Raw genomic sequence first — 17564 nt, 5'->3', positions numbered from 1 at the left:
TAAATCAGGCCATGTGTTTGTGTGTGTCTGCATTTATTTGCATGAGTTTGAATGGATGTACATGTGGGTTTGTGGGGTTATATGTGGTCACAATTTGCTGTACAGATAATATTCAACGGCTTGTCTTGTAGTCAGCCAATAGGCAATTGGTGAAGCCCTCGCAGATAGGGCACAGACAGCAGAAGGAGAGGGGGGAGTATTCGACTGGGTCTGGGGGGTTAGTTTCTCAGTAAGGGGTAGGGGGGGTCAAGGGAGCACAGCTGGGCAGCCCTGTCTGGTCCCCAGGGCTCCCTGGTAGGGGTCAGAGCCCGGTCCCTGTGTCTGGCCCCTCACACACTCACACACACACACAACAGAGTCGTTTGTTGTAGCGTGTGTTCCGTCGGCAGCGTGCTCCAGAGCGTGCTTCAAATGTAGCCTTTGTGTCGCCGCGGCAATGAATAGAGGTACTCTGTGAGGACCCAGTGCGCTCAGCCGCGGTGAAAACACGCCATGGAGAGAGATTCATGTGGAACTAAAAAATATTCCATTAAAGTCCCTCTTAAATCTTACAGGGGGAAAAACCACATGATGAATATTCAGCCATTCATGTGTGCAGGAGGAGAAACAGGGAGAGACACAGATGGAAGCGTTCTGTGAAGCCGGTCATGGGTTTTAATGATGTTCTGGGTTGTGTGTGACTCAGTGTGAGGTTATTTGTTCGCTTTTGCTTTGAAAAGCAGATTGTCAGGGGTGAGTCTTTTGACCTGGTGTTTGCTGCAGACGTTTGATTTTCTTATCAAATGTCCCTCGTTCTTAGAGAAACACACACAGAGCCCCTTGTGCCACTCATGCCACGGGTGCCAACATTGTTAGACAGATTTGATTGATAAGCAACACATGACACAGTTTGATACTGGAAGGTCGAGTTGTCACGTCCTTGGTGTAAAAGCGTTGTGGCAGGGACGTGCGTGTCTCTCTCTCTCTCTCTGTGTGTGTGTGTGTGTGTGTTTGCATTTTTACATCTCTATGTGAGTGTGTCTCATCTTTCAACCCATTTGCCAGCTTGGGAAAGAGAGAGTTAGATGGAGAGAAGGAGAGAGAGAAAGGTGTGAATGATCGAGGTGACAGGGGCTGGTTCATTCTCCTACATGGTGAAACAAGCAGGCAGAGCAGAGATTAAAACAGCTACTGACAGCTACACACTGTAAATACACAAATGGACATGGAAGGTGTTCTAAAGCTGGGAGTGGGACACCCTTCATCGACCTACTCTCATTGTCTCTCTCTATATCTCCACTGGTCATAGGCAAACGCACACACACCCGCACATGCACACAGGCCTGGCACACACGCACACGCACACGCACACGCACACACACACACACACACACACATACACTGAGTGTAGAAAACATTAGGAATACCTTCCTAATATTGAGTTGTACCCCCTTTTGCCCTCAGAACAGCCCCAATTTGTCAGGGCGTGTACTCTCCAAGGTGTCGAAAGCGTTCCACAGGGATATTGGCTCATGTTGACTCCAATGCTTCCCACAGTTGTATCAAGTTGGCTGGATGTCCTTTGGGTGGTGGACCCTTCTTGATACCCAAGGGAAACTGTTGAGTGTGAAAAACCCAGCATCGTTGCAGTTCTTTACACAAACCAGTGCGCCTGGCACCTACTACCATACCCCATACAAAGGCACTTAAATCTTTTGTCTTCCACATTACCATCTGAATGGCACACATACACAATCCATGTCTCAAGACTTAAAAATCATTCTTTAACCTATCTCCTCCCCTTCATCTACAGTCGTGGCCAAAAGGTTTGAGAATGACACAAATATTAATTTCCACAAAGTTTGCTGCTTCAGTGTCTTTAGATATTTTTGACAGATGTTACTATGAAATACTGAAGTATAATTACAAGCATTTCATAAGTGTCAAAGGCTTTTATTGACAATTACATGAAGTTGATGCAGAGAGTCAATATCTGCAGTGTTGACCCTTCTTTTTCAAAACCTCTGCAATCCACCCTGGGCCACATCCTGACTGATGGCAGCCCATTCTTGCATAATCAATGCTTGGAGTTTGTCAGAATTTGTGGGTTTTTGTTTGTCCACCTGCCTCTTGAGGATTGACCACAAGTTCTCAATGGGTTTAAGGTCTGGGGAGTTTCCTGGCCATGGACCCAAAATATTAATGTTTTGTTCCCCGAGCCACTTAGTTATCACTTTTGCCTTATGGCAAGGTGCTCCATCATGCTGGAAAAGGCATTGTTCGTCAACCAACTGTTAACCAAGTTGCTCTCGGAGGATGTAATGGTACTTTTGACATGTGTCAAAAGTACCATTCTTAATTCATTGTTCTTCGGCAAAATTGTGAGTGAGCCCACTCCCTTGGATGAGAAGCAACCCCACACATGAATGGTCTTAGAATGCTTTACTGTTGGCATGACACAGGACTGATGGTAATGCTCACCTTGTCTTCTCCGGACAAGTTTTTTTCCGGATGCCCCAAACAATTGGAAAGGGGATTCATCAGAGAAAGGACTTTACCCCAGTCCTCAGCAGTTCAATCCCTGTACCTTTTGCAGAATATCAGTCTGTCCCTGATGTTTTTCCTTCTCTCCTGTTTTTCCTGGAGAGAAGTGGCTTCTTTGCTGCCGTTCTTGACGCCAGGCCATCCTCCAAAGGTTTTCGCCTCACTGTGCGTGCAGATGCACTCACACCTGCCTGCTGCCATTCCTGAGCAAGCTCTGTCATGGTGGTGCCCCGATCCCACAGCTGAATCACCTTTAGGAGACGGTCCTGGCGCTTGCTGGACTTTCTTGGGCGCCCTGAAGCCTTCTTCACAACAATTGAACTGCTCTCATTGAAGTTCTTGATGATGCGATAAATGGTTGATTTATGTGCAATCGTACTGGCAGCAATATCGTTGCCTGTGAAGCCCTTTTTGTGCAAAACAATGATGACAGCACATGTTTCCTTGCAGCTAACCATGGTTGACAGAGGAAGAACAATGATTCCAAGCACCACCCTTCTTTTGAAGCTTCCAGTCTGTTATTTGAACTCAATCAGCATGACAGAGTGATCTCCAGCCTTGTCCTCGTCAACACTCACACCTGTGTTAACGAGAGAATCACTGACATGATGTCAGCTGGTCCTTTTGTGGCAGGGCTGAAATGCAGTGGAAATGTTTTTTGGGATTCAGTTCATTTGCATGACAAAGAGGGACTTAATTGCAATTAAACGCAATTAATTGCAGTTCATCTGATCACTCTTCATAACATTCTGGAGTATATGCAAATTGCCATCATACAAACTGAGGCAACAGACTTTGTTTAAATGTATATTTGTGTCATTCTCAAAACTTTTGGCCACGACTGTACACTTATTGAAGTGGATTTAACGAGTAACATCAATAAGGGATTCACCTGGATTCACCTGGTCAGTCTATGTCATGGAAATAACAATGTTTGTACAGTGTAGATATACAGTACACAGAATAGACCCTGGCACAGCTCTACAGAAACATCGATGCACTCTGTCCTGTTTGCCAATCCTCTCGTCAAGACAAGAGCCTTGAGACGAAGACACAAGGCCTATTCTTACAGAAAAAGCTCAATGGTTCCTATATCTTTGTCCATTGCCTGCATAGATACAGTAGAAGGTGTTAGTTAGCTAACTAGCATGGCGCCAGAGTTCAGTTGGTGGATTCAGATTTCAATGCACGTTAGGCCAAACCTCAACGGAAGTGCCTGCGTATCGAAAGTGGGATGGAACTCGCCCGTTAGACCACAACAGGACATCAGAAATTGTTCAGTAACAGTTAAATGTACATTGGTTTAACCACACCAGCCATGTGTGTGTGTCTGTCTGTCTGTCTGTCTGTGTGCGTGTGTGTGCATGAGGCCCAATAGGCACACGTTAAAAGTTCAGAGATGCACCTTTAGGCAAGGCAGCCAGTGTGTTAGCGTACAGTCACAGTTTGGCATCCCCAGACTTCCTCTGCCTACATAAATAGCCTTCACCTTTGCATCTCCACTTCAAATCGGATGATGTCGCTGACTCTTATCTGGGCAGCGAGTTTCCATTTTTTGGTACTTCCTCAAAACGGTTGCTTCTTGTCTGCCTCAACTCACTGCTCTATTCTGGAGCGCGAGGTGGTAGTGGGCGAAGAGGAAAGGTTTGACTGTCAGTGTCGGGACGATCGTGTCTTGATGCCTTGGACTCACAGAGCTGCTGCACGTCTGTAGTCAGATGCTCGCTACTGTATTTGCCTATCTGTAGCCAAGTTGTTAAGATCCGTACCCAATCCATGATATAATCCAAGTGTCTCCAGTTTAGATCAACCTACTGTAAACCAGTCACTAGCAGCTGTAGAGAACCTCTAGCATCCATATCGCTTGCCAATTGCCTGCCTTAAGTAATAAAGCCCATCTCCTGGGCTATTGCCAGTCTCCAGTCATATTTACAGCCTGAGCTGTTGTCCTAAAATGGCTGCCTGAAATCCCCTCCTCACCGTACGCTCAGCCTCTGGGCCGGGAGCTATGAATCAGATGGGCTGTACAGTAACAGCCTTACCTTGACTTGACCTGACACACATTGAGAGCTGTCACGTTCACGTTTTTTAGCCTAGGATGTTTTGGACAGTCTCGGTTTTTCTACACGTAATTCTCCGATATTTTCTAGTCTTTTCCGGCTGTTTTGATTCGCTATTCATGTCTCTCCACGTGGGCTCACTCCCCGGCACAATAGTCCAGCGATGAGGATGAGAGAGAGGCAAGCAGAGCTGATGAGGCAGCTGGATGGAGTGGCTCTAGGAGAGGCTCCCATACAAAACGCACAGGTGCATCCATACACGTGCTCTGTGCACACGTACGCTGTCATGCACAGGCACACCTCAATGGACACATGCGTTTATCGTTGACATGTACAGTAATAGACACATTCAAAGTCACACGCACACAGACAAGTACTATTTGATACTCACATAAACTCTGACACTATATTAACACAATTTTGCACATAGGGATCCAAGCATGCAGACACGCACGCACGCACGCACACGCACACACACACACACACACACACACACACACACACACACACTGTTTTTCTAGTTGTTGTTTTTTGTCACAGCCTCATTTTCTTTCACCGCTAGCGGTCGTTTACTCTTCAGTTTGTTCAAATTGAGCTTTCGAGACTTTTCATTTCCAAACAACAAAAACCTCGCTCTCAAATTAAACAAAGATCAGCGGGGGGAAATTGCCCAGGAAGACATCTGCTACTCATTTTCCCCTGGAGTATATGATTAGGAAATTCATTTATGTCTAACGTATAATTCCTGCCCCTCTTTCAAGTGGGAAACGTCCATACTGCGCTCTCTGTTCTACCCCTCGGAATGGGGGGGGGAAAGCAGGCTGCGGGATTGGGTTAGAAACAAAGCATATACACTGCTCACTCTCTCTCGTTTTTAATGGGATGTTGCTGGGAGGGTGCCCCACTGGTTTGTGTGTGGCTTGTGTGCTAAACTCAGTCCTCCAGTCAGTCTGTCGGAGGAGGAATGTGGATTGGGTGTCTACCCCGAAGCAGGGTCTTTGTCTAGAAGAGGCAACACATGTGTTTAGCGCTGATGGCCAAATGATGGGTCCTGTCCCTCTGTGGTCTCCTAGGCCATAATTTGATGTTTTTAACACGACTCACTGGCTAGATGCAGGGTAAATGACAGTGACAGAGGTAAAATGGACATTTCTCTAAGAAAGGGAAGAATATGTCCTCACAAACCAGCCAAATCAGGCGGAGATGGGAGAATTGTGTGGGATCAACTGGGTGAAAGTGACCTCTCTCTCTGGCTCTAGGACAGTAGCATCTCCACTCCTCCACTAGTTGAATAATTTGAATATTTGAAGTAATGGTTTCCGCAGTACAGCATCAAATCAAACTTTGCTTGTCACATGCGCCGAATACAACAAGTGTAGACCTTACCGTGAAATGCTTACTTACAAGCCCTTAACTCTTCTTGAACTGCACTGTTTGTTAAGAAAATATTTACCAAATAAACTGAAGTAAAAAAAATAATAATAAAAAGTTACACATTAACATAACAATAACGAGGCTATATACAGGGGGTGCTGGTACCGAGTCAGTGTGCAGGGGTACAGGTTAGTTGAGGTAATTTGTACATGTAGGTAGGGATGAAGTGACTATGCATAGAAAATAAACAATGACTAGCAGCAGTGTACAAAACAAATGGAGGGGGGGGGGGGGATCAATATAATAGTCCGGTGGCCATTTTTTTAATAATTCAGCAGTCTTATGGCTTGGGGGTAGAAGCTGTTAAGGAACCTTTTGGTCCTAGACTTGGAGGTCTGGTACTGCTTGAAGTGCGGTAGCAAGGAAAACAGTCTATGATTTAGGTGACTGGAAGCTCTCTCAAATTTATGGGCTTCCCTCTGACACCGCCTATTATATAGGTCCTGGATTGCAGGAAGCTTGGCCCCAGTGGTGTACTGGGCCGTACGCACTACCCTCTGTAGCACCTCTGTAGCGTGGTGATGCAACCGGTCAGGATGCTCTCGATGGTGCAGCTGTAGAACTTTTTGAGGATCTGGGGACCCATGCCAAATCTCTTAAGTTTCCTGATGGGGAAAAGGTTTTGTTGTGCCCTCTTCACGACTGTCTTGGTGTATTTGGACCATCGTTGGTGATGTGGACACCAAGGAACTTGAAACTCTCGACCCGCTCCACTACAGCCCCGTTGATGTTAATGGGGGCCTGTTCGGCCTTTTCCTGTAGTCCGTGATCAGCTCCTTTGTCTTGCTCACATTGATGGAGAGGTTGTTGTCCTGGCTTTACACTGCCAGTTCTCTTACCTCCTCCCTATAGGCTGTATCATCGTTGTCAGTGATCAGGCCTACGACTGTTGTGTTGTCAGCAAACTTAATGATGGTGTTGGAGTCGTGTTTGGCCACGCAGTTATGGGTGAACAGGGAGTACAGGAGGGGACTAAGTACACACCGCTGAGGGGCCGCATTGTTGAGGATCAGCGTGGCAGATGTGTTGTTGCCTACCCTTACCACCTGGGGGCGGCCTGTCAGGAAGTCCAGGATCCGGTTGCAGAGGGAGGTGTTAAGTCCCAGGGTCATGGGCACTATGGTGTTGAACGCTGAGCTCTAGTCAATGAACAGCATTTTCACATAGGTGTTTATTTTGTCCAGGTGGGAAAGGGCAGTGTAGAGTGCGATTGAGATTGCGTCATCTGTGGATCTGTTGGGACAGTATGTGAATTTAGGCAGGTTACCTTCGCTTCCGTAGGCCAGGGACAATGGTGGTCTGCTTGAAACATTTAGATATTACAGACTCAGTCAGGGAGAGGTTTAAAATGTCAGTGAAGACACTTGCCAGTTGGTCCGCACATGCTTTGAGTACACGTCCTGGTAATCCATCTGGCACCACGGCCTTGTGAATGTTGACCTGTTTAAAGGTCTTGCTCACATTCGCTGCCGAGACCGTTATCACACAGTCATCCAGAACAGCTGGTGCTCTCGTGAATGCTTCAGCGTTGCTTGCCTCGAAGCGAGCATAAAAGGCATTTAGCTCGTCTGGTAGGCTCGCATCACTGGGCAGCTTGCGTCTGGGCTACTCTTTGTAGTCTGTAATAGTTTTCAAGCCCTGCCACATCCGACGAGCATCAGAGCCGGTGTAGTAGGATTCAATCTTAATCCTGTATTGACGCTTGCTTGTTTGATGGTTCGTCTGAGTGCATAGCGGGATTTCTTATAGGCGTCTGGATTAGTGTCCAGTGTGGATTAGTGAATGCGGGAGCTCTAGCCTTTAGCTTGATGCGGATGTTGCCTGTGATCCATGGCTTCTGGTTGGGATATGTACGTAGGGTCACTGTGGGGACGACGTCGTCGATGCACTTATTGATGATGTCGATGACTGAGGTGGTATACTTCTCAGTGCCATTGGATGAATCCCAGAACATATTCCAGTCTGTGCTAGCAAAACAGTCCTGACCACTTCATCTGACCACTTCCTTATTGAGCGAGTCACTGGTACTTCCTGCTTTAGTTTTTGCTTGTAAGCAGGAATCAGGAGCATAGAATTATGGTCAGATTTACCAAATGGAGAGCGGGGGAGAGCTTTGTATGCATCTCTGTGTGTGGAGTAAAGGTGGTCTAGAGTTTTTTTCCTCTGGTTGCACATGTGACATGCTGGTAAAAATTTGGAAAACTGATTTAAGTTTGTCTGTATTTAAGTCCCCAGCCACTAGAAGCGCTGCTTCTGGGTGGGCATTGTCTTGTTTGCATATGGACTTATAGAGTTGGTTGAGTGCGGTCTTAGTGCCAGCATCGGTCTGTGGTGGTAAATAGACGGCTGCAAATAATATAGATGAGAACTCTCTTGGTATAATGATAATGATGATAATTTGGTCTACAGCTTATCATAAGGGACAATACTTCGAGACTTCTTTAATATATACTTCTTTAATATTAGACATCGCTCACCAGTTGTTGTTGACAAAAAGACACACAGCCCTACCCCTTGTCTTACCAGACGTATCTTCTCTGTTCTGCCGGTGCATTGAAAATCCCTCCAGCTCGGTATTATCCATGTCGTCGTTCAGCCACGACTCGGTGAAACACAAGATATTGCAGTTCTTAATGTCCCGTTGGTAGGATAATCGTAGGTCATCGATTTTATTTTTCAATGATTACATGTTAGCAAGTAGAATAGATGGCAGTGGGAGTTTACTCGCTCGCCTACGGATTCTCAAAAGGCAGCCCAATCTGCGTTCTCTTTTCCTCTGTCTTTTCTTCACGCAAATGACGGGGATCTGGGCCTCGTTAACTCGTTAAAGGAAAAATCTTCTTCCAGTTCCTGGTGAATAATCCCAGTTCTGATGTCCAGAAGTTATTTTCGGTCATAAGAGACAGTAGCAGCAACATTATGTACAAAATAAGTTAGAAAATAAGTTACAAACAACGCAAAAAAAAATAACAAAATAGCACAATTGGTTACGGGCATGTAAAATGTCAGCCATCCTCTTCGGTGCCGTCTTTAGCAGCGCTGAATACGCCGAACATGCTTTAACATGCTACTGTTGTCTGAAGACAATCAGACAGTAATGACGGTCTTTTGAACAGTAAAATTGATGGCTCGCTCTCTCTCTCGTCTCCCTCTCTTCTCATTAGGCAACGGCTACGGGAACCACCACCGTAACTCGCCCGGTCTGCTGGCCTCTCCGGGTAGCATGAACAAGAGCATGCAGGCCAAGTCTCCCCCACCCATGAACCTGGGCATGAACAACCGCAAGCCAGACCTGCGCGTGCTCATCCCCCCAGGAGCCAAGAACAACATGCCCTCCATGGTGAGTTGCTCATTCACTTTACCCCCAGGCCCAGTTCCAGTCCTGATCCCATCCCCCCTCACCCCTGTTTGTCCTTTTTTACATATGTCCCTTCAGTTGATTTTCTTTCTATGTGTTCTATTATCTTCTTGAGTGTTTGTTTTAAGTGGCTGAAGCTGTCCGATATATGTGCTGTCATAAGTTATGATTTTAATAAGATAGACAGACTGTTAGTGGAGTACAGTAGTAATAATACATTTCCTTTTTTAAATGAGCTTCTGTTTAGTAGCCTTACTACTAGCAGTTCCATCCTTAGAACCACACCCACCTGCTACCTCCATCCAATGAAACTAATTTGAATGTATCGCCCTCCCCTCTAATGCCGTCAGTCTGAGGATGTCAATCTGCTATTGGTAAGTTGGCCCGTCACTCAAACTAGCAACCAAAAATAATAACAATCTCCAAACACAGATGTCATCCACCATCCTCAGTTGGATAGAAGGGAGACCAGTCATTATGCTTTAACAATAGAAGTACATCAACCCTAACTGAACCAGTGCCTTATAATTCTATGGGTGTAATTGTGTTGCTGCTCAAAGGTCAGTGATTACTTTTTACGATGTTAAGGTTAGGATTGAAGTAAAGAGTAAGATGATCCCCGTTGTCCACAAAGGGGCAACTTCCATGATCTGTGGCATGCGTTGTACATGTTGAGATGAAGGGGGGGGGGGCGTTTAGCCAGGACCTAGGGTGACACCTAGTGGTATGTCTGAGTCATTGCATCCTATCATCTTTCCTCTCTCATCCCCCTCATTTCAACCCCCTCCCTCATTCTTTCCTTCTATGTCTGCTTGAGGGGCATGGCATGGCACCTTAGCATACATGCTTCCCCTCTCTCAGAACCAGGAAATGAAAGGCAACAAAAGGAACCCTTTTATATGGCATTAAACCGCGATAATTTCTGCACCACCCTGCCACAATAAAGTGCCTCTCCCAGCCGTCGTTCTGTTGCCGTGGAGACCAGCAGGGTTACTATAGAGACAGCGGAACCTCAGAAGGGGTGGTAAATGATAGGGTTGGCAGGGTTCAGCAGTGCCGCGTGTCAAGTGATTAATTTCCAAGAAGCTGGCATCTTGTTCATTCTTCTAGCATCTGCGGAGCAAAAAAAAACAAAACCACTAAGTCTATTTTTATTCTCTTTTTTTTCTTTGGTGCTGACTTTATTTGTGATGGCACTCATGCTTTTCCGTCTCTCTCTTTTTCTCTTCCCCTCATAGAACCAGAGAATAAACAACTCCCAGTCAGCACAGTCATTGGCCACCCCTGTGGTTTCAGTAGCAACGCCCACCCTACCAGGACAAGGCATGGGCGGTTACCCATCAGCCATCTCCACTTCATACGGTACTGGTAAGTACCACTGCTTTAACACATGTTCGACAGAAACACACATACACATGCACATACATACAAACACAGTCTTTGTCACATATACACTCTACATCAGTGTGTGTGTCCTTGTTACTACGTTCAGGGTATCAATGAGTCTGGAAAGTGAACTATACATGGCACACACTAGCCCCGCTATATATCTTTTTATTTGAGGATTTATTTGATTCTTATTGATTTGATAAGATCTATATCTCATACATACAGATTTGCATGACTTCACGGACACGATAGTTAATGGAAGCATGCTCATTATCAAATAAATATAACATTTTAATGCAAAATCAGGTAATAATAAGTTGTCCGGCCCTGAAACATGGCTTCATCGTAATGTTATGTTAAAAACATTTCATTTCATAACCTAACAGCAGGTGGTGCTGTTCATACACATATATCCCTCAATGCAACACTCCCACAGCCACTTTGTGACTCATTGGCACCTGTGTTGGCCCAGCTGGGGAAAAAAATGTATAAGGAGAAAGAAATTGACTGTTATACTATTCATTTCAGTAGCCATAATTCAAAACGAATGTACTTTACAAACCTGTTTGAACTGGCCTGAACTGGTTTTGACTGGTTGCCTTCTCTCTCTCTGTGTATGTCTGTGTAGAATACTCGCTGAGCAGTGCAGACCTATCCTCCCTGTCCGGCTTTAACAGTGGTAGCTCCCTCCACCTGGGCTCCATGAGCGGTTGGCAACAACAACACCTCCAGAACATGCAGCATTCGGCCCTCAGTCAGCTAGGGTGAGTACATGGAAATACAAACAAGCAGTAGACAAATCAAAGAGAAGAGGGACGGATATTGAAATGAAGCTTGTTGGCAGAACTATAGTGAAAATACTGATACATATTGATATTTTTTGACTAGATATGATATATGAATGGGAAGATTTGGAGTAAACGTGTGCCTGTGTGTAACTGCGGGTGCATGATCATGTTTCGTTACCCCTTGTGTTTCCTTTCCTTCCTACAGAAATTGCAATAGCAATCACTTATGTCAGAGTTCAAATCTCTCCATGCCTTCTGCTCAAAGCCTGCACATCAAGTCCGAACCTGTTTCTCCTCCTAGAGATCGCACCAGTAGCACGCCGTTGTGCTACGGCATCCATCAGCAACATAACCCGTCGTCCCGCCAGGACTCGGGCCACTCCCCCGTCGACAGCCTGAGCAGCTGCAGCAGCTCCCACGAGGGCAGCGACCGGGACGAGCATAGGAACGAGTTCCACTCTCCACTGGGACTGTCTCGGCCCGCCATGGACGAGCGCGAGAGTCCCTCGGTCAAACGTGTGCGCCTGTCCGAAGGGTGGGCCACATGATAGCCCAGCGTTGGCCGTTGCCCAAGCCCTGCGACGTAATGATTGCCTCGACACCATCGCCCTCTGTATCACCACGCGACACGTCACTCACCTCCAGACCCCGTGCTCTCTCTCTTTTTCTCTCTCTCTCTGTTTCATTGGAGGAAGGGGGGCACGCTTTTCTAAATTGAACTGTAATGTTTTCTTTTTGCGGAGTATGTGTGCTATACATATTGAAGTTCTATAAAGCAGTGGGGATGGGACTGGTGATCCAAGAAAAAATTGGTGTTGGTTGGGGTTAGGGATATTTTTGGTGGGGAGCTATGCATTATTTGTGCCGTGTGAGAAAAAAATGATGCATATATATTTACACGTGTGTGTATGTGTAAATATATGCATATCAACAAATAAACAACAAAAAAGTCAGGTACTCTGTTTTGTAAAAGTACTTACAACTTGCCTCCGTGATAATCAGTGACTAGAGGAAAATTGAGAGCATATGTTGCTGAGCGAACAGCCTAGCACTTGAGTTGGTCAACATTGGTCAAGTTGGTCAACATGTGTACAGAGTCAATTGCATTGCTACCTTTCTCCGTAGTTCTCCCTTGCAAAATGTATGTTACGATAGATGATGTCATGTTGCAGGTTCAACGTATTTATGTAAATAGAGGGGGCAGGGGCAAAGGGGAGGGGTCAAACGTGGCTATACATTACAGATGATTCATATACAAAATGAAAGATAATATGCAACATTTGAAGGATTGTACAGGTATACCCCGCAGGCCCATTGGTAGATGTGAGGAACCAAGATGAGAGAACCCATGCTAAACAAAAAGCTCCTCATCAAACACGGAGCACATTGATAGGACCATCCTTTTACCCAAGAGCCATGTTAGTTGAATCAAGAAACCCTGGGTCTTGTATGAAATATTCAGTAAAAAAAAAACTATTGTACGATAGACTTGCTTATATTTTCATATGAAAGGAATACAATGCAAAGCAATTTTGTGGCTTTTTGTAGTTTCTATAAGCCAGAATGTGTTTTTTGATAGCTTTGCTAATATAAGACGGATAGTCCGATGAGAAATTTAAAAACCCTAAGCCATGAAAACAGACTGAGAACCCATGCTTAGCTGAACTGTTTTCTCTTTCTAGAGGTTTCGTTTTTAAACGTGTTTCTAATTATATATAATAATGATAATATTAAGAATCTTAAAAAAATAAAAATAAAAAAAATCTGTGAAATTAACATGCTTGTGTATAGCTTTCTAATATATAAATATATATAATAATGTTTTTTCTTTTCTTTCTTAGTGGAGTTTTCTATGTGCAATTGCACATATTGTCTGTTTTTTTGTTTTATTTGAGCCTGGGACAGTGCTGTTCAGAGGCGTATTTAGTCTAACCTTGAGAACCAGTTGAACAGAGTTGCGTTTGTGAGTAAATTCAGAAAGATAGATCTCTCTGCTGACAAACAACATATTTGTGGAAACTGTGTGGGGATTGGAACTTGGGGTTAATGCCCATGCAGGTGACATGTGTCATGCCAAATGAACGTTTTTGACATCACCCATGATGGCCCCTCTGTGCATGTGTCATGATACTCACAGTTTCTACAACAATATCCACCAACATCCTCTTTGATGGGACTTTGACCCCTGTAATTCTGTATATTTTGAACATTTTATTTCCTCTTTTCACTGCAAATCCTTTGCCAATTATTACAACGAGACCCCAAACTTGTGTGCAGGACACCACACAAGTCCAGATGACAATATTTATTTGAAAGTTCCAAATTGTATTCGTGTCAAATGATCAAGCTGTTGAGTATATCGGTGGTCTATTGTTAATCACAAGGAGTTGTGTCATATTTGACCCCACTCGGTACAATCACCAGCTCAGTGTTCCACAACCTCCTCAGCAGTGTTAACATGAAGCATTCAAACAAGATGTTGTAGGAAAAAATGTACATGCTGGTTTGGGAGAAGTACAACAGTGGATTTCAGACAAATATATATATATATATATATATATATATATATATATATATATATATATATATATATATATATATATATATATTATTATTTTTTAACATGAAACTAGTCACATTTCTCTCTGCCTCTCACTCCTCAGTCTGTTGTCACTCAAGTGTTATGGTATTTCTATGTGCATATTTCATGCGAGTTCACTATGTTGTTACTGTATACAGTCTGTGTAGTCAGAAACAGGGGCAGAGCCTCTAACGTGTTCTTTCTTTTTTTTATTCAATACAAATGGTTAAAAAAACAAACATGATATTTCAGGCAGCATATGTGTGGAAAACCAAAGCCAGTGGCATTTCTGTGTTGTAATATTATTCAACTTTAATTTTCACGTTCATTTATGGTTATTGCAAGCATTGGAGAAGAAAAAAAAACAATAAAAGCATTTGCTCAAAATGTAGAATTGGTTTCCCATTTCAACTTGATTTGGTCATACTGTTCATAGCTGATAGAGGTTGAGAATGCCGTTACACGTCCTCCTTGAGACATGGTAGGTATAGTAGCTAGTACTTAGTAGCTATGGTGTCGTGTTATCAGAACGCATTTACTTGAGAACTGCAGTTTAAATCATAAAACAAAAGTGTCATTTTTTTCTATATTCATTGAGTAACATGGAAAAGTATCTTTTCCAAATCCCACTTTTGTTAATTCAGCTGATTGAGTTACTTTGCTGTTTTGTACCACTTGCTCACTCGTGAATTACGGAATACACCACACCAAGATCTCCCTGTATTTTAGCTGTGGTGTGTTTTTTGAGGTGTAGGTGGCATTTATTGATATTGTGTAAGCAAAGACATTGAGCATGCTTGATTTATTTCATATTTGATTTTGGTTATGGATTTGAAGCTTCTGTATTTCTTCACCTGTTGATCAGTTGTCATGCCATTATTCTGTATTACCCTCTATACTGGTCCCTCTAATTGACTCACCCCAGTACCTCAGCTACCGTTTGATCGGTCACGTCTAGTGCAAAGGGAAGACCACACACTTGTACAGTCATGTGGTATACCATCGCCAACTATTACCAACTATTCACTTGAGATTATTTGATTGCTCCACCATGTTTGCGGTTTTCTTTATTTTAGTTGTATACATTAAAAAAAGGTCGGGACAAAATGAGTAGCTAAAAATGCTTCACAGTCTGTAATAACTTATGTAGCTTCTAGAAATCTAAACGTTGGAGAGGTCTGAAGTTAGTGTTTGGAAAGCAAAAGCAGCTCTCTGTGGCATAAGCTGGCCTTTGTTGCCCCTTGAAGATAAGATATTATTAAATGAAAGCCACATCTCTGTATCTCATAGGACTTGATTCAGCTGTATGTAGTGAAAAAGTCTGGATCCTAAAATCAAAGTTCCTTCTGCTGGGGAAAAGATGTTTGTATTTTGCAGAGAATTCAGTAAAATGACTGGCTTTCTTAGTTACCCTGATGTTCTGGTGTGACTTTATTGTGTTTGCCCATTTCTCTCCATGTATGCCCTTCACCTTGATAACTGAACATGGTAGACAAAATATAAAAACTGATACACTATATATACAAAAGTATGTGGAAAGTCCTTCAAATGAATGGATTTGGCTATTTCAGCCACACCTTTTGCAGACAGGTGTATAAAATCAAGCACACCGCCATGCAATCTCCATAGACAAACATTTACAGTAGAATGGCCTTATTGAAGAGCTCAATGACTTTTAACGTGGCATCATCAAAGAATGCCACCTTTCCGACAAGTCAGTTTGTGAAATGTCTGCCCTGCTTGAGCTGCCCCGGTCAATTGTCAGTGCTGTTATTGTGAAGTGGAAATGTCTCGGAGCAACAACGGCTCAGCCGCGAAGTGGTAGGCCACACAAGCTCACAGAACGGGACCACCGAGTGCTGAAGCGCATAGCACATAACACTTGTCTGTCCTCGGTTGCAACACTCACTACTGAGTTCCAAACTGCCTCTGGAAGCAACATCAGCACAATAACTGTTCGTCGGGAGCTTCATGAAATGGGTTTCCATCACCGAGCAGCCACACACAAGCCTAAGATCACCATGCACAATGCCAAGCGTAGGCTGGAGTGGTGTAAAGCTCGCTGCCATTGGACTCTGGAGCAGTTTAAACGCGTCCTCTGGAGCAATGAATCACGCTTCACCATCTGGCAGGAGAACGCTACCTGCCATAATGCATAGTGCCAACTGTAAAGTTTGGTGGAGGAGGAATAATCTGGGGTTGTGTTTATGTTTATGTTTCGTGCCAGGCCCCTTAGTTCCAGTAAAGGGAAATTTTAACGCTACAAAATACAATGGCATTCTAGACGATTCTGTGCTTTCAACTTTGTGGCAACAGTTTGGGGAAGGCCCTTTCCTGTTTCAGCATGACAATGCCCTCGGGCACAAAACGAGGTCCATACAGAAATGGTTTGTTGAGATCAGTATGGAATAACTTGATAGGCCTGGACAGAGCCCTGACCTCAACCCTATCGTTGGTTAACATACAGTACCAGTCAAATGTTTGGACACACCTACTCATTCAACGGATTTTACTATTTTTACTATTTTCTACACTGTAGAATAATAGTGAAGACATCAAAACCATTAAATAACCCATATGGAATCATGTAGTTACCAAAAAAGTTTTAAACAAATCAAAATATGTTTTATTTTTGAGATTCTTCAAAGTAGCCACCCTTTGCCTTGATGACAGCTTTGCACACTCTTGGCAATTGCTCAACCAGCTTCATTTGGAATGATTTTCCAACAATCTTGAAGGAGTTCACACAGATGCTTTTCCTTCACTCTGCAGTCCAACTCATCCCAAACCATCTCAATTGGGTTGAGATGTTACTTGAACTCTGTGAAGCATTTATTTGGGCTGCAATTTCTGAGGCTGGTAACTAACAAATGTATCCTCTGCAACAGTTGTTACTCTGGGTCTTTCATTCCTGTGGCGGTCCTCATAACAGCCAGTTTCATCATAGCACTTGATGGTTTTTGCGACTACACTTGAAGAAACTTTCAAAGTTCTTGAAATGTTCCGTATTGACTGACCTTCATGTCTTAAAGTAATGATGGACTGTTGTTTCCCTTTGCTTATTTGAGATGTTCTTTCCATAATATGGACTTGGTCTTTTACCAAATAGGGCTATCTTCTGTATACCAACCCTACCTTGTCACAACACAACCGATTGGCATAAACGCATTAACAATTAAATAATTTCCTCAAAGTAATTTTTAACAAGGCACACGTGTTAATTGAAATGCATTCCAGGTGACCACCTCATGAAGCTGGTTGGGAGAGTGCCAAGAGTGTGTAAAGCTGTCATCAAGGCAAAGAGTGGCTACTTTGAAGAATCTCAAATATAAAACATATTCAATTTATTTAACACTTTTTTGGTTACTACATGATTTCATGCGTGTTATTTCATAATGTTGATGTCTTCACTATTATTCTCAAAAATAGTA

General features: G+C 43.7%; 1 protein-coding gene across 14 annotated transcripts in view; it reads left to right on the top strand.

Annotated features, from left to right (window-relative positions):
• LOC129825980 (myocyte-specific enhancer factor 2C-like) overlaps nt 1–14527 on the top strand; it is a 93601-nt gene extending 79074 nt beyond the window's left edge. For 8 of the 14 annotated variants that reach the window (XM_055886178.1, XM_055886181.1, XM_055886180.1 and 5 more), the window contains 5 exons: nt 9182–9357; nt 9726–9749; nt 10614–10743; nt 11393–11528; nt 11758–14527. In XM_055886178.1, the coding sequence (XP_055742153.1) occupies nt 9182–9357; nt 9726–9749; nt 10614–10743; nt 11393–11528; nt 11758–12100 (809 nt within the window). In that variant the 3' untranslated portion in view covers nt 12101–14527. Of the gene's footprint in view, nt 1–9181; nt 9358–9725; nt 9750–10613; nt 10744–11392; nt 11533–11757 lie in introns of those variants that run through there. The other 6 variants (XM_055886185.1, XM_055886184.1, XM_055886192.1 and 3 more) reach the window with 2 other exon arrangements.
• The last annotated feature ends 3037 nt before the right edge of the window (nt 14528–17564 follow it).

The sequence above is a fragment of the Salvelinus fontinalis genome, chromosome 28, assembly GCF_029448725.1.
Source record: "Salvelinus fontinalis isolate EN_2023a chromosome 28, ASM2944872v1, whole genome shotgun sequence".
Classification (NCBI taxonomy): domain Eukaryota; kingdom Metazoa; phylum Chordata; class Actinopteri; order Salmoniformes; family Salmonidae; genus Salvelinus; species Salvelinus fontinalis.
The sequence above is the reverse complement of the archived record's forward strand: the minus strand, read 5'-3'. Positions and strand labels throughout refer to the sequence as shown.